This window comes from Tiliqua scincoides, chromosome 2, assembly GCF_035046505.1.
Source record: "Tiliqua scincoides isolate rTilSci1 chromosome 2, rTilSci1.hap2, whole genome shotgun sequence".
NCBI lineage: Eukaryota > Metazoa > Chordata > Lepidosauria > Squamata > Scincidae > Tiliqua > Tiliqua scincoides.
Genome location: NC_089822.1, coordinates 246,172,244 through 246,197,971, shown reverse-complemented (window position 1 = coordinate 246,197,971; position 25,728 = coordinate 246,172,244). Strand labels below are relative to the sequence as shown.

Sequence of the window (25,728 nt, the reverse complement as noted above, 5' to 3'; positions counted from 1 at the left end):
GGTCGATGTGGCCAATTTGTATTTGTGATATTCATTGCTATTGTAAAAGGCATGTGTGTAGTCAAAACATTTTGAGGGACTTGTCACTCTGCCTTGGTTTGCATCAAAGATGGCTAGTACAGACAGACCCAGTTAGCGTTCTGCTGACTAAAAGCAAGTTTCCTGTTTGAATATTGTGTGGGACTTATCTTTGATGGGTGTGTGTGTGTGTGTGTGTGTGAGAGAGAGAGAGAGAGAGAGAGAGAGAGAGAGAGTTAAAAAACCAATTATGGGAGCCTTGATAGCTTATCTACATCTTTGCATTTTGATAACTGCCTCCTGAAGAGAGTTCAAATAAGCGCAATGAGGCGAGATTGCTGCTGGGCTCTGCCTGTGACCAAAGCTGTATTTGTCCATCATTAAACTTTCTCTATCCCTTATTAAGTGATAATGTCAAAACAATTGCACAAGGAAATAGTGTGTCATAGAAAATGTTTTGTATTGTAAAACAAAGCATTGCTGTACCTTGACCTGCCACTCTGTTTACGTGACCTCCCTGTAATCTGAAGAGTGAAACTAGGTGCAACCAAGAATACAATGCATGGCAGATGCTGCTTTTGATGCATGTATTTCCTTAACTTTAAATTAAGGTCCTCTTAAGAGAGGGCAAAGTGACACTGTTCTTGAAGTGGTTTTAAGTGGTCTGTGTGCTCTATTTGAATTCTGCAAATGACATTTTAATTTTAAAGTTACTATTCTCATAGGTGCACAGAATCCTGAGAAGTAGGTGACAGTGATTCCTAAATATTTAGAAGTCATTGCTGATTATTTCTTTCCGAATGTCATGCTTACCAAATTTTAAACCTATCTAATTAATGGGAAAACTCAGCTGGTGAAAAGGGGTTTGTCACATAAGCCAGAAAGTGAAATTCCATACAGTTGTGGTACATGCTTGTGTGTGATGGCTAAACAAGTACAGTGAGGAACTAAAAACCCAAAAATGTTTTGTGCTAGAATTTCTACCTGTCTTCCACATGGCTGAAATATATGAACTTGGTGCAATGTGTAGCTAAAACTGAATTTTCTTTTTAATCGTATTGTACTTCATAGTATGTTAGTGACAGATAATTGAGCAAAAAGTGGTGTACACATACAATTTATAGACATGTCTAAGACTGCAGTCCTATGTATGTGTCCCTGGGAGTAAATCCATTTGCTCTTCAGAGGCTTACTTATGAGTAGACATACCTAGGATTGCACTGTAAAGTTGCTACTGTCCCAGAAAATGCAGGCTAGTCATTGTAATATGTAACCAGGCAATACTACTCTAATATGATCTGCTGGGTCTTCTTGAAAAGTATCCAGTCACAGTAGCGGATCTGACACTAGTTGTAGAGAACATATAATTTCAGGCTGCAAATTATACTGGTTTTCAGTGAGTTTCTGGCTGCAGTTTAAAGTTCTGGTTTTAAAGCTTTAAAGCCCTAAATGCTCTGTGCAACTGAAGGAGCATCCCCTCTCATATATGCTCTCTGATGACTTATGATCCATAGGAGAGGGCCTGCTCTGAGTGCTACTGTCTTCTGAGGTGTTGTAAATGGAAAGCGGTTAGAATACCATCTCCATTATGGCCTTGCTCTTTGGAACATTGGGATAATCTCTGCTGGCTGCTTTCTTCCTGGTATTTATGATGCTGCTCAAGACTTTTCTTTTTAGAAAGACCTATTCTGCTGGAGCTGAGCACTGCTTGGCTTTGTTGTGTTATGAGGCTGGGATGGTGATCTGTGTGTGTAGGTAGGTAGGTAGGTAGGTAGGTGGGTGCGCTTGTCTTTCTCTCTCCCCTTAATGAAAAGCCATTTGGGAAGAGGAGATGGAGAAGTGATGGAAGAATGTTTAACTCTTTCTGTACCAAATTCTTTCCCCCTTACTGAGTTCCAGACACATATTTACCCTCCACAAACCTATATGGAATCCAGCGGCTCAATAAAGGATGTGTTTACACTTCCTTTTGTCTTGGGTTGGCAAATAAATGAGAGGTTGCAGGAAATCTGAAAAACTTGTAGTTTCAGTGGAGGCAGATTCTGGATTTGCAACTGGATTCCAGAAGCTTTCTGGAACTGCAGGCATTTTCAGTAATGTAATATTTATCCCACAGGTATACTGGCAATTTAGCAATTCGGCAAATGGGCACTGCCCTGTACCTGGGTTGGTGAGACAGCCACAAGCAAGCCTCAGGCCTGTATTCCAGTGGCAAATCCTCCTCACAAAGTAAAAAGATGTATGGCTAAAAGAGAATGAAGATTTACAAATTCTTCATTTGTACCACTGGAATAGTAATAGCATGGATCAGTAATCTTCAGCTTCTTTAGGCACTACTTTTTCTCCTTTTTCCTTTGTGTTTCTCTCCTTCTTAAAAAAAAGTACTCAAATCTAAATTTTAAAAATGGCAGCATTACCTCCATCATGCCTGCCATTAGTATAGGACAGGACTAGTTGTGGGTCCCAGCCCCTAGTTGAGGACCAGTGGCATATAGATGATAACCGTTCAGATCAGGGGTATCCAAAGTTTTTGGCAGGAGGGCCACATCGTCTCTCTGACACTGTGTCGGGGGCCGGGGGGGGGAAAGAATTAATTTACATTTAAAATTTGAATAAATTTGCATAAGTTTACATAAATGAATATATTAAAGATGAACTTATATGAATGAATGAAGGTCTTGCAATAGCTCAAGGCCTTGCACAAAGTAAGGCAGGCCTTTCCTTTGCTGCTGCTACTGCATCACAGATGTGAAACAACAAGTAGTGGAGAGAGCCCTCATCCCACAGCTCATGTGAGAGGTCAAACTGTCGCCCTCACACTGAGAGCAGTTGCATCAAGCCAGTGTAGGCTCCAACAAATCTCTGGAGGGCCAGAGGCTCATTGGAGACTGGGAGCTCCCTGAGGGCCGCATTGAGAGGTCTTGAGGGCCGCAAGTGGCCCCAGGGCCGGGGTTTGGGCGCCCCTGGTTCAGACTGTGAGCCTCATGAACAGTTTACACATTCTCTGTCTTGGTAATGTTAGGTTCATGTTGTGCAGTAGTGTTGAAACAGTGCTTGTAAGTGCAGTAGGGGGTTAATTAAACAATGCAGTATTTCTGGTGGACAACTTGATTATCCAAAAGGTTTTGAGTTTTGTGAAATCATTTTGGGTTGAACCCTTTTTAAAAAGTTACCATGAGAGAAAAAATAAGCTCATTTATGATGTGGAAATAATAACAGTTCACTGTTGATACTACAGTACAGCATATTCTGTTACAATCACTGGTATACAGGTGTCATGTACAATGGAGCAGGTGCTTCAATAAACTTTCAATCATTATTATATATAAAAGACACTGGAATGAGGGGTAGGAGTGGATGGTAGATCAGGGATTGAACTAGAGAAGGTAAAGCGGTTTGGAAGACTGGATATGAAAGTGATTACATCTTAAAACTCATTTTGCTAAGCTATCTGTACTGCAAAATTAACAACTTCTTATGGGTAACTATACTTAATATTTACTTTTTTGTTTCATTAATCTGTTTAGCTTAAACAGGGAAGCTAGGAGATGTGGTGACGTGAGTGGATCGGGCCCAGGAGAGGGGTGGGATTGGTGATTCTGGCACACACCATATCCTTCCCCCTTCCCACACCCACTCCACCTGCATCAATCAACTTGCTCTTGCACTAGAAATATTACTGGCGTAGATCAGAGTTTACTCATGGTGACTTTTGGGGCCTAACCTGGACCAAGGGGACAGATGTCTCAAGGAGACCCCCCAGGAGCTGAAATTCCCCTATGGGATACAGTGCAATTGTGTGCATGGACTGAAGAGCCTTGTATGTGCATTTTGAAAAGAACTTATTTTTATTTGTATCCCAACTTCCTGCCCTTGTGGAACTCAAGGTGACATACATGGGCTTCTTAGACACTCACTCATGCAGTTAAGAACCTGGCCCCTGTGGTGCCCCGGGGCACAGGTTCGCAGTGCCGCCCCCCACATCATGCTGTCCCCACTCCCCAGGATACTTACCCAACTGCATGGAGCGTTGCGGAGCATTTGGGACCACTTCGAAAGCCTTCTAAGACTTCTGACACAGTTTCCTGGAAGTACTTCTTAAGACCATGTCAGAAGCCTCAGAAGGCTTTTGGAGCAGTCCTAATTGCTGTGCGGGACTTCACCTATCCTTGGAACAGCTCTGGAGGGCAGACAGAGGCGACAGCGGCAGCATGGCAGGGCCCAGTGGTGCCACCCCTGCAAGGCCTACAGGGCCTCTGGCTTTTGACCCCCCCCCACTGCGTTCAAGTTCTAACCAGGCCTTAGCCAGCAAGCTTAAGACAGACAAAAGAAAATATTTCTTTACTCAGCATGTGGTTGGTCTGTGGAACTCCTTGCCACAGCATGTGGTGACGGCATCTGCCCTGGATGCCTTTAAAAGGGTATTGGACAAGTTTCTGGAGGAAAAATCCATTACGGGTTACAAGCCATGATGTGTATGCGCAACCTCCTGATTTTAGAAATGGGCTGTGTCAGAATGCCAGATGCAAGGGAGGGCACCAGGATGCAGGTCTCTTGTTATCAGGTGTGCTCCCTGGGACATTTGGTGGGCCATTGTGGGATACAGGAAGCTGGATTAGATGGGCCTATGGCTTTCTTATGTTCTTAAGATGAATGCTTATTGTGTGTCCTTGGGGCATAAATATGCGTGCTAAGGGCTGTAAGTTACATCATTAAGCAGGAAGTAATGTCATTAAGTAGAGTAGGGGTGCCCAAACCCCGGCCCGGGGGCCACTTGCGGCCCTCGAGGACTCCCAATGTGGCCCTCAGGGAGCCCCCAGTCTCCAATGAACCTCTGGCCCTCCGGAGATTTGCTGGCCTGACGCAACTGCTCTCAGTGTGAGGTCGACTGTTTGAGCTCTTGCATGAGCTGTGGGATGAAGGCTCCCTCCACTGCTTGCTGTTTCACATCTGTGATGCAGTAGCCACAGCAAAGGAAAGGCTGGCCTTACTTTGTGCAAGGCCTTTTTTAGGCCTTGAGCTATTGCAAGACCTTCATTCATTCATATAAGTTCATCTTTAATATATACATTTATGTAAACATATGTAAATGTATTCAAATTTTAAATGTAAATTAATTCTTTCCCCCTCCCCTGGCCCCTGACACAGTGTCAGAGAGATGATGTGGCCCTCTTGCCAAAAACTTTGGACACCCCTGAAGTAGAGGATGGTCAGAAGTAAACACTTCATTCTCACTTAGAAACTAATTAGTTGCAAATGATAGAAGAGAAAATGTGCAAATCTTGTTCTTATTTTCAGGATATGAGAGAGCCCAATTATTATGCTGGGAGAGCTCAGTTATAATGGGGGTCAGATAAATTGCTTCCAGGGGCCAAGTTTAGCCTGTTTAGCCACATTTGATACCCCTGTCCTAAGGCTATAACTTGGAAATTCTAGCACCAGTAGAATAGCAATTTGTCTATTTGTCTAGGAGGCCTGCTTAACTCAAGGGACTCCTTGACTTCCTTATATGACACAGCCCAACAGGATTAGGTGTCTGTCTTTGTATTTCTGTTCACGATTTCTATCCTGTCATGTTTTTGTCTCTTGTTCTTTTGAATTTTTGTGTGTTCCCTTCTAAATTTTCCTCCCCTGCTTCCCAAAGTTGCATAGTACTGTACAAAGCCTTGTGTGTGTGTGTGCTTCATGGAGTAAAACTGGCTTTTTTCTGGTGGCTCTGCTGGAAAGACTTTGAGAGGAGTGGCTTCAGGGTGAACATCCAAGCTTCCACAAGCCAGCTTGAGCTAGTGTTGGAGGCTCTTGGCTTTCTACCATCAGGAGTAAAATTGTTGCTACCTCCTGGAAAGTAGGAATGTGTTGTTGTTTTTTAATAAAGGTGTAGCAGCTTGTGACTCTGAGAAATTTGTTCAGGGCTTGCTGAATGAAATTGTGCTGCTTCAGTGCTTGAATGTAGAAAAGTAAAATCAGAATGTTCTTCCTATATAGCATTTTTTTAAAAATCCAGAACACAGGAGGAAGACATTATTTAGGTATTCTGATCAGCAGAGCTTGATTGAACTAGGCATCCCAGCACATCCAGAGTAGAACAGTGACCCTACTGTGGTGCCATCTGGCAATTTTCCATGCATCACATGCTTGCCCTGCTCCTTATGCGGAGCTCCTGTGTGACTTCTGCAGCTCTGAACATGCTTGCTCGTCCTCACAAGGTCAGGTGGTTTTCAGGAGGGAAATTAAATAGATTGATATCCTTCTGACAGTCATGGGAGCAAAATTCATTCTGGGCCAGGGATGGGAACTTGAGTCAGGTGACTCAAGTCCGAGTTGCAAAAACATGTGTTTTTTGCTGACTTGTGTACACTTGAGTCAGGCATGTCAGTGACTCTGGCACTGACTAGAGTCTGAGGCCACTGACTTGGAAATGAGTCCCCATGCATGCAGCCTGTGTGTGTCTGGCTGTGCTTGCTTACTTTTTTTGCCTCATGAAAGACCTCACGGGGCCATCATTCAGACCGGGCGAGCAACAGGGAGGTTCTAACCTGTAGGCAGAGAAAGGTTAGTTTTTGGTTTTGTGTTGGGGGGGGGGGAGGAGACAGGAATAGGCTGTCTTGTCCATCTGTGAAGGAACAGATGATCATTGGGTGAAGGTTTTTTTCTTGGACGAGTGAGGGGAGAAGGCAGGGGGGAGGTGGTTCCATACCATCCAAGAGAAACTCAGGGCATAACTCTGGAGGGCTCATTGAATGACCAACCGCAATGCAACTATTTCTGCGTAGAGTTACAAAGGATTGGGTCATACCAGTAAGCCTCCCAGGTGTTATGCATGACCCTCCTCTCTCTTACCATTTCTGTCCCTGCTTTTACGCAGTCCGTCTCACCCCCTCTTGCCTCCTTTGCAGATGAGATGGGGGCATCAGGAGAGTGTTTAAAGAGAACTTCGACACACGCATACTCCAGCAGCAGCTCTGTTTTTTCCTGCAGAGCCTTGGCTGACTTTTTTTACAGAAAAGACTCAGTCCCCAAAATGCAACTTGGAAAGTCAACCCATTTGGATTCGTTTTCAAGTCAAAAGGGGTGGAGACTCATGATTCAACTTGAGTCAAACTGTGTTGGATTTGCCCATCTCTGCTCTGGGCTTTAGAAGACTGAAGAGCAGGATGACGTGGTCTGACTCTGGAAAATGGAGCTTGTGTAGAAGGGTGTACCTCCGTGGATGAATGTGTGCTTTGTTTATTACATTATCTTCGGAGGACCTTTCAAGGCAGTGTACCTAGGCTTCCCAAGCAGATTACGATCTAGGTGCTGACTAGGCTCAGCGTGCTTAGGTTCAGCTGGGTTGTTGAATGCTGCATCTTCAAACCATGCCCAGAATGTGGAGGAGGAGCACATGCAGATTGCACTAGGCTTGTAAATAGCAACTCGCTTGATTGCCCAGAGTGAGTCAGAAGCTCCTCCAACTGAGCATTCAAGACTAAGAACATAAGAACAGCCCCACTGGATCAGGCCATAGGCCCATCTAGTTCAGCTTCCTGTATCTCACAGCGGCCCACCAAATGCCCCAGGGAGCACACCAGATAACAAGAGACCTCATTCTGGTGCCCTCCCTTGCATTGGCATTCTGACATAGCCCATTTCTAAAATCAGGAGGTTGCACATACACATCATGGCTTGTAACCCGTAATGGATTTTTCCTCCAGAAACTTGTCCCATCCCCTTTTAAAGGCATCCAGGCCAGATGCCGTCACCACATCTTGCGGCAAGGAGTTCCACAGACCGACCACATGCTGAGTAAAGAAATATTTTCTTTTGTCAGTCCTAACCCTCCCAACACTCAATTTTAGTGGATGTCCCCTGGTTCTGGTGTTATGTGAGAGTGTAAAGAGCATCTCTCTATCCACTTTATCCTTCCCATGCATAATTTTGTATGTCTCAATATTGTGTGTGTTTTAGGTCATGAATGGATAACTCTTGTGTAGGCGTTTTTGTTTAAAATGCAGTAGTCCATAAAATAGGAGATTTCTGGTATGCTCAGTAAGGTGGTCTTGCAAATAATGGTGTATCTGTAACATAAGATTCAAAATGAACAGCTTGTCTTTTACTGGGACCTTAAGCCAATTCTGCCCAACGTTGCATATATGCAACAGGGCTCAAATGTGTACACCTGTGGGTTGGGCAGAAATGGGTTAAACAGTATGGAAACTGTTGCAAGCTGCTGTATATTTTTTGTCTCTCCTTGTGCAGTGTAGCAGTTGTCCTACAGCAAATGTCAGTCTTGTCTGCTCTGTAAATGCAGTATTGGAGGCAAGAATGGGGCAGTAATGTAGTTCATTTAAATATGCTAGTAATCTTTGTTCTGTTATTTCAGAAAGGTTGACCTAACATTCTTGCAGGCAGGTTGAGTGAATACTCACTGGATTTCCTGTCCTAGCAGCATAGTCCTAGGCATGTCTACTTAGAAGTAAATCCCACTGTACTCAAGGGGGCTTGCTCCCAGGAAAATGTTATAAGATTATAGCCTAAGTTAATGTTATCAGAAATTAAAAAAAAAAAAAATCCTAGTGTAGACTACAGAACTGAAATTGAGAGGAAACCATGTACTCTTGAAGGTAAATTCTATGGTTAGAGTTGTTCCTATACATTTTTTAGTAAATTGATAACTTTTGTTAATTATTAGAATGAAAACTTATGCTTCTGTCAACATGGGTCATGTATCTAATATGCTCTAATGGAAATGTTTGTGTTTTGAGAAGAGTATTATTAAAGGTTAATTAGAATAGAACGGAGAATATCTTGCCATTTTGGCAACTTTATTTGTTTACTCTGATACTTTGCAAACTATTTGTGTGTGTTCGTCTTTCAGCAGTCAGTAGGAACTAAATTTTTAATGAGAACACACTAAATACATCCAAGTGAACTTATTCAAAAGTGTAACAGAGCCTTTCTGATCCATCCATTGTTAGTTGGTGAACAGATGGTTAATCACATGCAAAGTTGTCTACAAAATCCATTTGCTTTTACTTCAGTGGTGTGAACTTGGTCATAATCATTACCCCTGTTTCACAGATGGGGTAACTGAGGCGGAGAGCTGGGATTTCATAGTGCTTCTCAGCAGGCTTGCAGGGAACCCGATTGCCTTGCAGCATAAACAAATGTCAGTGGGGCGTGCATCAGTGCTTGCTGGTAGAAAGTGGGGCTGCTTTCTGTTTCTAACCAGCCTGGTGTAGTTGCCAGTGAGTTAACATGGTTCAGTGAATCATCTTGCTTCCTATTTTCACATGATAAGCTCTGAAACTACAGACCTGCAGTTACATGCTCTGGAAGTGATAAATGCATTGGCAGGGTGATGAGAGTGGAGGGGAAGGTTAGAACATAAGAACATAAGAACAGCCCCACTGGATCAGGCCATAGGCCCATCTAGTCCAGCTTCCTGTATCTCACAGCGGCCCACCAAATGCCCCAGGGAGCACATCAGATAACAAGAGACCTCATCCTGGTGCCCTCCCCTACATCTGGCATTCTGACTTAACCCATTTCTAAAGTCAGGAGGTTGCGCATACACATCATGGCTTGTACCCCATAATGGATTTTTCCTCCAGAAACTTGTCCAATCCCCTTTTAATGGCGTCTAGGCTAGACGCCAGCACCACATCCTGTGGCAAGGAGTTCCACAGACCGACCACGCGCTGAGTAAAGAAATATTTTCTTTTGTCTGTCCTAACCCGCCCAACACTCAATTTTAGTGGATGTCCCCTGGTTCTGGTATTATGTGAGAGTGTAAAGAGCATCTCCCTATCCACTCTGTCCATTCCCTGCATAATTTTGTATGTCTCAATCATGTCCCCCCTCAAGCGTCTCTTTTCTAGGCTGAAGAGGCCCAAACGCTGTAGCCTTTCCTCATAAGGAAGGTGCCCCAGCCCCGTAATCATCTTAGTCGCTCTCTTTTGCACCTTTTCCATTTCCACTATGTCTTTTTTGAGATGCGGCGACCAGAACTGGACACAGTACTCCAGGTGTGGCTTTACCATCGATTTGTACAACGGCATTATAATACTAGCCGTTTTGTTCTCAGTACCCTTCCTAATGATCCCAAGCATAGAATTGGCCTTCTTCACTGCCGCCGCACATTGGGTCGACACTTTCATCGACCTGTCCACCACCACCCCAAGATCTCTCTCCTGATCTGTCACAGACAGCTCAGAACCCATCAGCCTATATCTAAAGTTTTGATTTTTTGCCCCAATGTGCATGACTTTACTGACATTGAAGCGCATCTGCCATTTTGCTGCCCATTCTGCCAGTCTGGAGAGATCCTTCTGGAGCTCCTCACAATCACTTCTGGTCTTTACCACACGGAAAAGTTTGGGGTCGTCTGCAAACTTAGCCACTTCACTGCTCAACCCTGTCTCCAGGTCATTTATGAAGAGGTTGAAAAGCACCGGTCCCAGGACAGATCCTTGGGGCACACCGCTTTTCACCTCTCTCCATTGTGAAAATTGCCCATTGACACCCACTCTCTGCTTCCTGGCCTCCAACCAGTTCTCAATCCACGAGAGGACCTGTCCTCTAATTCCCTGACTGTGGAGTTTTTTCAGTAGCCTTTGATGAGGGACCGTGTCAAACGCCTTCTGAAAGTCCAGATATATAATGTCCACGGGTTCTCCCGCATCCACATGCCTGTTGACCTTTTCAAAGAATTCTATAAGGTTTGTGAGGCAAGACTTACCCTTACAGAAGCCATGCTGACTCTCCCTCAGCAAGGCCTGTTCGTCTATGTGTTTTGAGATCCTATCTTTGATGAGGCATTCCACCATCTTACCCGGTATGGATGTTAGGCTGACCGACCTATAGTTTCCCGGGTCCCCCCTCTTTCCCTTTTTAAAAATAGGCGTGACATTTGCTATCCTCCAATCTTCTGGCACCGTGGCTGTTTTGAGGGACAAGTTGCATACCTTAGTCAAGAGATCTGCAACTTCATTCTTCAATTCCTTAATAACCCTTGGGTGGATGCCATCAGGGCCCGGTGACTTATTGATCTTTAATTTATCAATGAGGTCTGAAACATCTTCTCTTTTAACCTCTATCTGACTTAACTCCTCGGTCAGGAGGGGCTGTTCGGGCAGCGGTATCTGCCCGAGGTCTTCTGCCGTGAAGACAGATGCAAAGAACTCATTTAATTTCTCTGCCATCTCTAAGTCTCCTTTTATCTCCCCTTTCCCTCCCTCACCATCCAGAGGGCCAACCGCTTCTCTGGCGGGTTTCCTGCTTCTAACATATTTGAATTATGGTTGTGCATTAGTTTCCATTTGGACTTTCTGAATATGTGTCAGTGAAATTCAGGTTAATGTGTATGGTAACTTGAAATATTTCTTCAGCTAGTTTAAACCTGAAAGTCAATACAAAGTTGGATTGTCACTGGGTGGGGAGGAAAAAAGATAAGAGAGGAGTGTGCTTTGGCCTGGTTATCTAATGGCTCATCTGCATGTTTCTTGCCTCTTACTCCAGTGTCTTGGGACTGCTTCATGGAAATCCACTTCTTGCAGGGCAAAAGGGTGTAAGCAGCATAAACATCATCCTAAGTGATGATGGTCAAAGTACGGTTTCTAGTTCATTCTTATATGTATTTTGTGGATCCACAAATATATGTGCTGTTTTTTCATATAAACTCTTGCCTTAGCAATACTGGAAGTGAGCCAGGAGCCCTATGAGGGCTTAATGGTCTGTTTTATTCTCCATGCTTTTTAGGCGATCCGCTGCTGGTGATGGGGATAAGTTACAAAAAGAGGAGTGTTGCGGCCCTGACGGGGTGTAAGGATTGGCGTATGAAGTTGGGTATAGTCAGTGAGTTGGTCCATCTAGTGCAGTATTGTCTATGCCAGTGGCATAACATCAGCTGCAAATGATGTGATAAGGTTGCCCATGTGATAATTGGGCTCACTCAGTGCCTTGGCAGCATCTCCCTCTCTTGCCCATTTGGCCTGCCCCCCCCCCCAGTGTTCCTTGCCTCCTTAGGCCCCCTTCTGTCTCTCCTTCTAAGAGATTTGGCAGAAGCAGCGCTGCTGAAATGGTGGCATTGGGAGAGGCTAGATAAAGACCTTCCACAGGCTATATGTTTGTCACCCCTGGCATGTGCTGACTGACAGTAGCTCTCCAGGCTCCTGTGCAGGGAGTTTTCCTAGTCTGGAGTAGCTAGTGATTGAACATAGGACCTTCTGCACACAAAGCAGGTACTTACCACTGAGTCATAGCCCCTCTGAATGTGGGCCATCTGTCAGTGAATCTTCTGCCAGGCAGGTCTGCAGTATTTAGTCCTGATTTAGTAGTTTGATGATTGAAACATTTTGGAATAAATCATCTAGGTGTTTAATAATATGATAAAGCTGCACTAAGGTTAGGGCAACCTGATTTTATTTCCTCTTAAAAAACATTTCATGGTAGTCTGTTCTGTAGTTTTATGCCTATATGGTCCTGTAGCTATATGTCTTTTTATGTTTTAAATTGTGGAGAATGCTCCAGGGATAAGTACTGAAAATATGAAATTAAGACTAATGAAAGTCGGGCATCTTGGAGACTCTTGAGGTTAAGCCATAAGTCATAGAAATGGCTTACAAATTAGGTCTTAGGAGAGCACTTTTCCCTTTCTTGGAATTCATGGCCAGATAGGTTGCATGTTTTTGTTTTTTTTATGGTGAAAAGTAGACTTTTAAGCACTTAAAATATCTGAGAAATGTTTGTACCATTCTCTTAGCAAAACAATTATATATTGGAACTATTCTGGTACAGAACATGGCAGTAACTTGTTTCATTTTGAGATGGCAATAGTTTAGATAGGTTGTCTCTCTTCTCTCTGTGTGTAGCATATATATAAAAATACAGGCGTGTGAATCTAACACACCTCATATTTGTAAATCACAAGGTCTTGTTCTCATGTTTATAGTTGGTAGTCCACATTACACATTTGGGTCTGGAAAGATAACTGCAAGTGGCTTTGGAACCTTTTCCTTGCATTACTTCTCTCTTACACATGTTCTGGTTTAGTGCTCTTGTGAACCATGGGACAAAGTGGCATCTGGACACAGCTTGCCACCGGGAACTAATCCTCTGCATGAGGATTTCCATGTGGATCATCCAATAGATTGCATCTGTCCTGTCTTTCCAGAGGGTTTTTGTTTTTTTTAAATGCATCAAGAAGAGGGTAACGCTTATTTGGCTTATAGGGTGCAGCATAGAATATGGCATCAGCGAGGATGGGACACGGCATAAGCCAACTCAGAGAGGAGGGAGCAAAAGGGCTGAACTCCATATAGCCTTGTAAGAATGGCAGGGATTCAAATACAAAGCGAATGGCTTAGAATTGTGTTTGAAGCATATAGTCAAATTTAGATTGCCTTGAAAAAAGTGTTAAGTTTGAACTGGCCATTTATCTCTTGTGGTTTCTACTTTTTCTTTTTTATTACTCTTTAACAATGGTTCCCAAACTGGTGGGGGTTGCGAAGAAGCTGTGTCTGCCCCCTTAAGGGGCGGGGTGGGGGAATGGCAGTGATGCAGTCTTCAGGATTGCACTGTGGATGGGGGTTTCCACTTCCCTTAGCTAACGCTGGCTTCTGATGGATGTGGGAAGCTCTGCGGATGCCTGCACAGGGCTCCTGAAGCATCTGGTAAACTGAAAATTGCGACTGGAAACTATTTCTAGTTCTGTGATTGAAAACTGGAAGTGGTTTCTGATCACGATTTTCAGTTTACCAGAGGCTTGGGCTCCCCACATCCCCCTGGAGGCTGGCGCTAGCTAGGATGAGTGGAAACCCTGTTTTTGTCCCTGGCAGCAGCACGATCCTGGGAATGTTGTCACTCCCATTCCCCCCTACCCCTGTAACTACTTACGTGGTTCCCAACTCCCTGAGATGAATTTGGGAACCACTGCTGCATTACAAATATAAAGCTTTAAGAAAAATTTGGAAATACTGCACATAATGGAATACTTAACCATGAAAATTAATTAACCATTTGCAATTAATGATCGTGAGTTAACAGTTGTTATAAACCATTAATCCACAAGGGATTCACAACAGATATATTTCCAAATCATTTAAGACTGCAATCCTATACCCTCACCCACGAGTAAGTGCCAATGAAATAAATAGAATTTCTTCTGAATGAGCTGCATAGGCTTGCACTATAAGTTGTGGTGCCTCATCCAATATTGAATAAAAGGAGAGTCTTTCTTTTTGTAATTGTGTTTTTTCTCTCACATTTCTAGGAATACATCATTCGTGTTCAAAGAGGGATCTCCATGGAGAATAGTTGGCAGGTAACTGCTTAAACTCTAACATATAAACAAAGAGAATGCAGACTGTTCTTTGGGGTCAAGGCAACAGAACCTTGAAAATATAGAACCAATTAGGTATTGTCCCCCAAGTGCTGTTGCTGTACAACTTCCATTTATTTCAATGGAGATATAAATATATATATAAAGGACTACGAGAACATAGTCCAACTTCCTGCTTTCTTAAGAACTAACAGGATGTGCGTGATTCAAGGGAAAAAAGTTTTATGCATGTCCTGAATGGAAACCTGATGTCAGCTGCTTCTGAAGGATGAGGCAACAGTGGCCTAGATCCTGCTGCACCTCGAAATATTCTTCCTGCACTGCTCCAGGGCCATGTACGTGCTCAGCTTACACAGTGCAGACCAGAGTGTGCTACAAACAGAGCAGGAGCAGAAAAGCCTCAGATCGCTCATATCTGTTCCTGAAGTCCTCTTCTTATGTCTTCCTGATCTAAAGTGTAAGGCAGGTCCCCTAGGAGGTCCTGGACAATTGCCAGATCCTTCCAGTGCCTAACTCGATAGAACTAAGAGGCAGAGTACCAGCTGAGTCCCTGTCTCGCTCTTCCTAATTGGTTCAACCTGGGAACACGTGTGCCTTGATTGTGGTATTGATTGACCTTTTCTTCTTCCACAGTGGGGCAACCTGCTGTTTCCAGGTGTTTGCTCTAGAGACCTTGCTTCTCTTGTTTCCCACCCCAACTTCACACTGGCCTATGTGGATTTTTTTTCTAATTTGTGTGTTTGTGCTTGTTGGCATTTACTCCTGGATGTGCATCTGTAAGCACCCCTGTACTCAAACCAAAGAGGTCTGATTGAGTTGTGGTTCCCTGGTTTGCGTCCTCCAGTTGTAAGGGCACATGTCTGTTCATACTTCACATGTTTGTGGTGGAGAATGCTGATGTACATGAAGAGAACACAATTTCCATGTAATGTGTGGAACATCTCTGACTTGCCAAATACCACGATGTTGAGGTTTCTGGAATATGTAAGTTGGTGAAACTGAAGTGATGTTTGTGCTAGCATAGGATAAATATTCTACAGAATTGTATTGATGGCTCCATCCTCATAGGAGATCTTTTGTTTGGTGTGATGCTGACTCCTCCTCATCTCTCTCAGGAAGCCTTCATATTGTTAGGCATAGCTTTCATGGGTATCTTCTTGTAACGCTTGTGTCAATAGAAGAATTTTAAGACTGTGCTAGTGCAACAAGACCAGCTTGGATTTTAGAATTGGTTGATTATGCAGTTTACATTGGATAGTATTGTACCAGCACTCATTCTGTGTCTCTTTCAGATTATAAGAAGATATAGTGACTTTGATTTGTTGAATAATAGTCTGCAGGTAAGAATTTTATTACCTAACTGTACTCTGAAGCCTCTTGTATTTTAAGTTGGCGGCAATGAAAGCTTGACTGTTCATCTTTCACAGGCAACATAGACTTTCAAATCAGGCCTACTATGAGAAAAGAGGTGATTGCAAATTTTGTCATAAGAAACTGAAATGTGAATGTGGGAGAATGGCAAACCTTGACTGACAACAATAATTTAACTTGGTTCATTTTGGGGGATAAAGCAGCTCCTTTATTTAACATACGTACAAAAGTGAGTCATATTGACTTAATTTAAATTGAGCACTGAAATGCTGTGCTATGTACAGGTGTGCCCCGATCTGGAAACCCCTGTAGATACCTGAATCTGTGGATACAAGGGACACCTTCCCCTCCCCTCCGGAAGGTCATCTGAACTCAGCAGAGGCTGTGGATGTCTGTCCTCTGCCGGACTCAGACTGAACTTTACAATGGAAAAAAATAATTTCCTGTTTTTTTTAAAAACCGTGACTTTTTCATTGTAAAGCTCAGTCTGAGCCTCTGCAGGACTCGGAGGACCCTCTGGGGGCAGGAACAGAACTGCCCCCTCTCCAGAGGGGTCTCGCGGGGGGGCACGCAGACGATCTGCAGATTTGGGATCCATGGATACTGGCCCCCCCCGTATAGGTAATTAGTTAGCTTTTTTCACAGAGCACTTTCTCATGCTGTTTATTTATTTACAAATTTATATCCCGCTTTATCTCCCAAATTTTCAAAGGTATTCAAAGCGGCTTCTTGGGTGTTGTCTTTTCCCTGTCATTGGGTAGTGTTCCTTGTTTTCACTCCCATAACGTTCACTTTTTAAAAAAAAAACAGGCTTGAGACAATAGAGGGAAAGTAAAAACTGCTAAATGCAGAGGTTCACAAACTGGGTGTCGTGACGCCCCAGCCTGAGAAGCCCTGCCTCTGTCCCCTTAAGGGGCGGGGGAAGGGGGAAGGCTGATCCCCAGGTTTGCATTGCTGCTGGGGATGGAATGGTCTTTATTTACTTACCAGCAGCCAGTCCTAAAGTTCTGGGGGGGCCGGGGAGCCCTCCAAAGGGCTCCCCATGCCTCCTAACATTTAAAAATAACAAAAACAAGCACTTACAGTTTGTGATAAAAATTGGAAGTGCCGGTTTTTTGTTGTTTTTAGATGTTTGGAAGTCCCTTGGACCCCCCCCGGACTCCTGCACTGGCTGCAGGTAAGTTTAAAAAAAAACAAAAAACTATCCCATTCCCGGCAGCAGTGTGATCACAGGGATCGCATTGCTGCCTTAGCGCCTCCCCCCCCACACCTCAGTTCTCAGACTACTGAGAAATTTGAGAACCAGGGTCTTAGTGGTTTGCAGGTAGATGAGAAGTTAGCTGTTGCAGAGTTTCATCAGTGTAGTTTTTCAGCTGTACCTTTTGCTGCTCAAGATCTGTCCAATGCTAATGGTGCAAGAATTATTTAATGTCGTTTTAATCACTTGTACTAGTATACAAACCAATGGAAATGCACTATACTACTCTTTATTTTGTGCATGCACAATACTAAACTTGCAGAAGCACAAAACATTAAGAGAGTACACTTGTGATAGAGTATTTAAAGGACTGTTTAAAAAAAACACTGAAATTTTTTCTATGTTGGCATGAACAGATTTTCTCTTAAAAGTGGTTTAAATCTGGGCACAGGACTGTACCTTAGGCAACTTCTTGAGTATCTTTTGCAATCAAGGATAATTTATATGGTCTTTCACAATGGTTGTGCTGAGTTGCATGTCCAGCCTATTTTTTAGGGCTAATAACTTTTGCTTTTTGGATAAGGCCCTACCTGAACGTTGCAATGGTATTATCTGATTGTACTGCATTAGCCAAATCCTGCTGTGGAACACATAATGAGTCCAGCAAGTCTTGATTGGCATAGTGTTTGTATAGTCTCAGTCAAAAAAGTCACTTGAATTGGATATCTCATGTGGTGCAGAGCTAGATAGATGTGTGTGCCTTTGCAGCAGGAACTGTTTGGCTCTCTGATATCCTGTATGATCATTACTGGATTCAAGTTTGCCCTTTTCTCTCTCAACTGCATAAATGCTTCATTCTCTTCTGTTTCTTCTGGTTTGATTTTATCCTGAATAGATGGTGTGACTGGTAACGTTTAAAGCTCCGCTAGCTTAATTGGAAGTTCTCATCTGGTGTCCTCAGAAGAGTTAAGAACATTTTAGGAAGCGTGTGATAATTTGGAATAACTACATTTAGGAAGTAGAAGATAAATGTGCATATTGGGTTAGATTCTAATACAAGTGACACTTCTGCCAAAGGATGTGAAGATTGCAGTTCTAAGCACACTTATTAGTCCCACTGGGACTTACCCCTGCATAAACATGCTTAGGATTGTGCTGAATATAACTTTTCAGGAGATGTGAATGAGTTCAACAAGAACTAGGAAAACATCCCCCCTCCCATCCTACAGACATATACTGATAACTTCTATACTGAAAAATGCTGTGAACCTTCCTTCCTGTTTCCTCTCTTTGGACTGATGATGACTGTGTTTGCCTTTTTAAAAAAAAGTGTTTTCAGAAGAATTAAGTGATGTCATTATGTATAATTCTCCTCCTCCCAAAAACTGAGACATCTGCAGATCCTCACCTTAATGCCAAGTCTGCTAAAATATACAAAAATTTGAATAATCTGCATAACAGAGATACAGAATGATTTTTTTGAGCACACTGTGCTTCCACCCCATCACAAATAATACCTCATAGCAATGAGGTTATGCCACTGTGTTCTGTACTGCTTAGATGGCATAACTAGTAGTCGAACATTCCATTTGAAGCACTTCCTGTTGGTGTTGCAAGTTTTTTGCCCCTTCTGCCTGTAATGTGTGAAGAACATGAGTCACACTTTTTCAGAATCGGGAAACTGTTATTTTCATGATGATGCCAGCAAAGTCGTGGAGAATTAGAACTTTCATGTCCCACTCTTTTTCTTAAAAAAAGAAAAATTTATTAAAAATAAAGGGTGTCGACATAGATGGAAGAATCTTTGAAGCATTTTGTAAGACACAAAAATCAGTGCACATATAAAAATTTAAGGCCTTTTTGTTGTTCAGAGAATCTTAAATGCACTGTTGCTGTTACCTGTACGTTACAGACATGTTTAGATTCATGTAAATTAAGAATGTATTCTGCTCTTATTCCAAAACAGAATAAATACCATTTTCTGACAAATGATTTTCACTAGCCTGGGTATAGTATGCCACTTTAGTTGTAATTGCTGCATTCAATATGTATAAAACAAATCTGTTAGCGGTGGATAATTAAGTGTCCTTTGCTACATACTTTGAAGGCTCCCTGAAGACATTGTTGCAAATTCACCAGCTGCAGGCCTGTGATGCATTTCTGCAGAAGGATTCTACCAATAGTGTGTCTTCTCCCCCCCTCCGCCTCCGTTAAGAGAAGAATGAGGGGAGTGCAAATTCAGACTAGCATCTGAAGGGGGAGAATCTGGAAGAAGCAAAGCAAGACCCACCCCTGAACCTTCTCTTGCAAATCCCTTAGAACAGCAGGTCCATTTTTGCTTTTCTTCCTTCAGCTTAAATACTTGTTTACGTTTTTATAGGCGCTTTGGGTATGGGTGTGTTTAAGGAGTATGTTCGATGAGGGACTCTGTTGGCCTGCTTTGATGATTTATCTACTTGTTCTAGTATGCTTTGGTAGTTGAAGTAATGGAAACCTTTCAAGGCCAAACTAAATGTGTTTGTAGGAGTTCTGTGACTAGAACTCCCCACCTTCTAATTCAAGGCTATCCAGTTTGGCTATCCAAGGCTATCCAATGAGGAGTCTATCCAATTTGACTCAGAGCTCTTGCACAGAATCGGAGTGGGGCCATTGAACTGTTTGCCTCCATGCTTAGTTCCAAGTTCAGATTATATGCCCACTTCCTATACTGGGCAAACCTTATGGATACAATTTTGCCCATAGGTTTTCTTTTCTGTGGCTAATAAGAGCATGGGAGTTGGGGGCAGGCAGGCTGAGGCCATCTGCAATGCAGAGGGAATGGGTTGCATTGTGGCCCTGATCGCATGCATGCATGCATGCATGCGGCTGTATTTTTGAGGGGGAAACAGTTTTGGAAAGTTTCAGTTGCATCTAGTTTGCAAAACTGTTGATCTTTAATTTGAAAAGCTTGTTTTTCAAGGATGGACTCTTTCTTCAGGTGAATAGATTAAAAGGTTTGAGCCCCCACTGAGAAATCATATTTGATCTCTTTGCCCAAGTGGCCAGATCTTAACATGGTAGGGAAGTGGGCAGAGTGGAATCCTGATTGAGGATTCTTATGTTGAGTGAGGATGAAATTTGGACAATAATCCAGTTTGGAAAACTGGGTATAAAGCTTGTATTGTGTCAGAGTTAAATCTTAGTTATGATTGGGTTGTGACGTTTGTTGGAAGTTTGGCTTTTGGTGGTGGTTTAAGAATAGAGGTTTAAGAATAGAGGCCAACAATATCCTGAGATAACACTTTTGACCTTAATTATTTAGTTACATACATTTTGAGTTCTTACGCAAGAAAGTATGCTCCACATTTTCTCATTATGAATACTATGAATGTTCTGTTTCCTTTTGCTGTAACAGAAGTTTCATAATCTTTCATAATCTTTCATAATCATAATTTCATAATCATCACATGGGAGTGCATCGATGGGTGGGGGAAGAGCTGAACAGTATATTCGGTGGCCATTTATTGCAATTTACATTGATATAAATACTCTCTCTTTCGTAGGTAGTTTCCATTCTATAACCCAGTTTCTTCTCACCTGACTTTTTCATATGATGGTCTCAGGACCTGTCCATCCATGAGGCCAGCTGAAGCAGTCACCTCTGGCAGCAGATTAGTGGGAGGGCACTTATCTCTGTCCACCTATTTGTCTTCACTGCTGCTGCTCCTCCTCCCACTTCCTGAGTTGGAAAAGGAACAGGGAAATGTGGAGGGGAGGAGAGTGCTGAGTGAGAACATTGAAGAGTAGGAAGAGCAGAGACTGGCACACCCTCAGGTAAGGTGGGGGGCTGACAGCCACCACTCTGCTACACCCCCAGTCCAAACCAGGACAAGCCAAAGCTGCTGTGCTTTGGCTTGAATTAAGGACCACATCCAGGACTGAAACCAACTCTGCTGGGTAGACTGCTACCACCTTTTAGTCAGTCCTCAGGTTAGGGAGAGGCACATGAGGGGGGACATGACTGAGACATACAAAATTATGCAGGAGATGGATAGAGTGGATGGAGAGATGCTCTTTTCCCTCTCACATAACACCAGAGCCAGGGGACGTTCACTAAAATTAAGCGTTGGGAAAGTTAGAGCAGACAAAAGAAAATATTTCTTTACCCAAAGTGTAGTTAGTCTGTGGAACTCCTAGCCACAGGAAGTGGTGTTGTCATCTTGCAGAGATGCCTTTAAGAGGGGATTGGACAAATTTCTGGAGGAAAAGTCCATCATGGGTTACAAGTCATGATGTAAGCTCCTGATTTTTGAAGTATGCTACCTCAGAATACCAGGTGCAGGGGTGGGCACCAGGATGCAGGTTGTGTCTTGTGTACTCTCTGAAACATTTGGTGGGCCACTGTGAGATACAGGTAGCTGGACTAGATGGGCCTTTGACCTGATCCAGTGGGGCTCTTCTTCGTCTTCTGTGTTATGCCTATGCTGCTTATCCTAGCTGCTCAAAGGAGAGAGAAATCCTCAAGTCCAGGAATTTTCTCTCTACCTGTACTCTGGCAAGGAAGATAGTGGAGAGTACTCACCATGCTGTATTTAGTTTACCCCACTCAGTAACCCCACGCTGCTGAAAGGTTTATTAAAGAGTCAGACTAAAGCACAAACACTTAAGATCTCTGGAATACTGTTGGGAATTACACAGAAACAGACATAACAAAAGCTAAACTCCTAGCATATAGGATTTGGGTTGCGATCCACATTTTTATTATCCACATTTACCTGGGTGTAAATCTTGTTGACTATAATGGGGCTTCTGAGTAAACATGCATAGGATTGGGCTCACATTTTCACCTGGAACCAAGATTTCTGAGCATATTCAGGTTGCCAAAACATCTTCCACTAGCATAGCCAACTTCTAGGCCATCGCAAAGTAGGGCAATTTGGTCCTTCTGAAGCCAGATCTTTATACCTAGGAGGCACTTTCGTGAAGATTTTGACCAATCGGAGCGCAGAGCTCCCTGTCCAAGAGCAGCCTTCTACCCTCCCATTGGGTAAAATGCAGTTGATGCCAATTTCTCATTAGCACAACCAATGATTTGGCCTGGAATGCATCAGACAGCCTGGATAAACACAGGTGTCAGTCCTGAGAACAATTCTGATCACAGTTATTTCCATGGTACAGGCTTTCCCCATCCCCCAATGAATTCCCTGAGTGCTTCACAATGAAGTCTCTAGCTTTGGAATTGCTAATTCAGCACTATTTTCTCTTTCTGTATGTTTATAGGTTTGGATCTATTTTAATATTTTCATTTCTTTTGCATGTCTAATGAACTACTGCAGTAGGGCACACACATAAAAGGCTACACTTCGCAAAATATCTCCTATATTATTTTGGCTTGATCTGGCAAAGCTACTTTTATGCCTGTGCAATGAGTACTGATGGGCAACCCAATCCTGAACTGCACGGTGTGCGAGGCTGCAGTGGTGCCGAAAATGGCTGCTCCTGCATCCAGCGTGCAACCCGGGCAGTGCCGGCAGCTCCTTGGGAGAAGGGGACTTTTGTCCCCTTCCCCTGGGTAACGTGAGTAGCCCTGTAATGGGGCTACTTGATTTTACGGCAACCCAAGGGTTGGCTTAGAATCAAGAGCCACTGTGTCAGACCAGCGCTCAGGATCTGGTGGAGCAAAGCTCCACTGATCCTGCCTCCCTCCTGCCCCGCCCTCTCCCTGGCACACCCTCTCCCCACCCTCTGCCTGCCTCCCCCTCCCCAGAATACCTCCTTCCCACCTCCCCCACACCCCAACCTACCTCTCCACTACCCAGCAGTCCATGTGACCGCAGAGCATTGAATCGGCGGTGGTGCACTGGCGCTAGCACCATTGCTGGAGTGGCCCTGAGGGCCACAAACATGACTTACGGCAAGTTTGTGAGTGTGCGCCAACGGTGCACTGTTTTGGACTGGGCCTCAGTTTTAGTCCATGTGGTAAACTTGCTTTGGATGAATAACACTCCACTATTTAAACAACCTGATTGTGGTGTAAAGAGTGGTACTTGGAGTGTATTGGAAATTCCAAGTGGAACATTCCTGAGCTGTGTACTTGGGTTTGCTTATCTATGAGTGGTTTTTCTTTATGACTAAACGTAAGAAGCATGTCAGTCCCTATTTGCCTGAAATTTTATACCTTGTAGTTTATATATTTATTGTGTTCATTAGTTTACACTGGACCTCTTCTGTTTGGACCTCTTCTCTTCTCTTCTCTTCTGTTTTTTGTGTTTTAAAGATTGCCGCTCTTAGTCTACCTCTTCCTCCCAAAAAGTTGATTGGAAATATGGATCGCGAATTCATAGCAGAAAGACAGAAAGGACTCCAAAACTATCTCAATGTAATTACTTCCAATCACATGTTGTCCAACTGTGAATTGGTAAAAAAATTCTTGGATCCAAACAACTACTCTGTAAATTACACTGGTAAGTAAGTAACTCTGCAACTACTTTGCATCTTCAAAGATCTGTTCTTGAAGACAAAACAGTCTGTTAAGAGGCCAGGGAGAACTTGTCTGCCTTTTTGGGGAGAGTCAGTCTCCTACCTGTCTGCATCTCCCACGGTGGCTGATAAGGCATTCCTGTATCTAAAAAAAGAAGAGGGGACTAGAAGCAGGTGACTGCAAAGGGAAATCTCTGCATTCTTTGTGGAGAGGAAAAAGAGCTGAAGGAAAGTTGAAATTATTTTCATAGTCTGTGGTCCAACATCCAGTTATGGACTCGGAATGTGTAGGGAAAAGATTGTAGCTATGTAATGCTTGCTGCAGAAGGGTAGTTTTAGTGTCCTGAAGGCTGGCTGTTGACCACAGGTGTTTGGAGCAGTGAACTTCTTTTGATTGCTGAGGGCTAGTGACTTGAAAGTGGTGCATATCTGGCCTGTCAGTGATGCTTTCTATGGAAATGCACCAAAACAACGAAGAAATTCCAGACAAGATCTGCAGCTTGCAAGAGTTGTGAGTTGCAGTGGAATCTGAGTTTCAAAATATTCTACATCAAAGCAGTATGTTTTTGCAAGGAGAAATTGCTCAGCTGATATGTACCCGTGTGTTCAGTGTTCATATTATTAACACAAGTGCCTCAGAATTCAGAATCAAAATTTTTACCAGTGTCCTAGAGAAGCTGGTTTCTTGAACATGGGTTGCAAGGCTGTTTTGATGCGAGAGCAGCTGAGCTGTTGGAAGGTCTCTGGGACCTTTATCAGACCTTCTGATTTTCTAGAGGGTCTTGCAAGCCTTGGACGTGGCAGCTGAATCAATAGCAAGTGTAACACAGGCCACTGTTTCATTGAATCAAAAAGGGTTGGTGAAGCAAAAGACAACATAAAAGCAAAAGATCAAAAGTTAAAAAAGATGGGATATAGGCCCATCAAGAGAGAAGTCAAGCAGCACTTATAACCAACAGGCAGTTCCATTAATTCTGAAATACTAAGTATAGATGAAAGAGTTATCTAGTTAAAAGAGATGCCCTTTGCAAGTCAAAATGGGGTTCGGTTGAAAGGAGGCGTCTCTTATCCAGAGGTGTTGAACATCTGGGTGGAAATGCCCTAAGCACAATGGCAACAAGTGGGATTGCTGCTTTTACATTTAACCTGTAGTGATCTTCACACTGTTGGTTCTTGGTGTATCAGTTGCTCCCTGCTGTTGGTACTTGCTCCATTTGGAGCACTAGTGATACAGGTAACATATTTGGAGGGTGGGAGAGCATTCCAGGGCAAGTGATTTGGTGGGCACCACAGCATAATAATGGTGCTTGCAAATGAGGTATAAGAATTGTCTGCTTTACTGTTCATTGAGGCACTGCCTTGGTGAAGCTGGCTTCATCCAAGGTTTATTCAGCAAACTATTCTGGTGAGAATTCTTTCTTAAGATCTTGGACATAAGTTGACCTGTCTTCCGTGGTTGGGTGTAAGCTCCAGATGTCCATAGTAGCTTACATTTCTCAGTTACTTTAGCCAGGCATTCATAGCATTCCCCTTTTATCTGGGAGAATACATGAAACCGCAGCAGGAGACCCCGACATGTTTTGCAGTCTGAACTAATGAGCTGAAAAGCTGTCAGTTCTGTATTAGACTCACGGAAATGCCTGCAGCAGCAGCAGCTGCTGTGTCCTTGTTAGGCTGTTGTGCTTAAAAGCTTTTGCAGTTCAAGGCCCCATTTCCCACTGTGTGGCATTTTCAACCTTGGAGATGAAACACCTGAACGCAGTGGGGCAATATGACAACGGAATGTTCCTGTTAACGTTCTGCATTTCCTGGCTTCTCTCTGCCTGCTGTGATGCCGCCTTCAATGTTGATTCGCAGAATGTTTGTTTTTGTAAAGCACCACTGTAATCTAGGCTCCCAGCCATTTTTTGGGGGGCGCCTATTAAAAGCAACTTAATGGTTGACAACCTTCAGTCTCGAAAGACTATGGTATAAGCCTACAGCACCCGGTATTCCCAGGCAGTCTCCCATCCAAGTACTAACCAGGCCTGACCCTGCTTAGTTTCCGAGATCAGACGAGATCGGGCACGTGCAGGGTAACAGTTGCTGCCCAAAGCAACTTAATGAACAGAGAATGTTCCAGAAAATGTCAGAGGATATTTTTTTTGTGGGTTTACAAATTAACAGACTCTTAAAGAGAATTGTAGTGCACCTGGCTGACTCTTATTTCAGGAGTTAAATCTGCTGTTTCAGAATGTATCTAAACCCTGTACTATACAGGTGCGTGTGTGTGTGCCTGTAAAGGTTCCTCACCCATCAGTGTGGACAGCTGCCAGGAATCATTAGGTGGGTATCCCTGAGCAGTGCAGACAGCATGGCTGTT

General features: G+C 43.4%; 1 protein-coding gene and 1 pseudogene across 1 annotated transcript in view; one reads left to right on the top strand and one right to left on the bottom strand.

Moving 5' to 3' along the window:
* The window catches only part of PXK (PX domain containing serine/threonine kinase like), a 59,593-nt gene that overhangs the window by 6,912 nt on the left and 26,953 nt on the right, over positions 1-25,728 (top strand). The window contains 3 exon segments of the mRNA XM_066616242.1: positions 14,270-14,320; positions 15,631-15,678; positions 23,164-23,350. Coding sequence (XP_066472339.1) covers positions 14,270-14,320; positions 15,631-15,678; positions 23,164-23,350 — 286 coding nt within the window.
* LOC136643113 (5S ribosomal RNA) lies at positions 25,340-25,456 on the bottom strand (annotated as a pseudogene).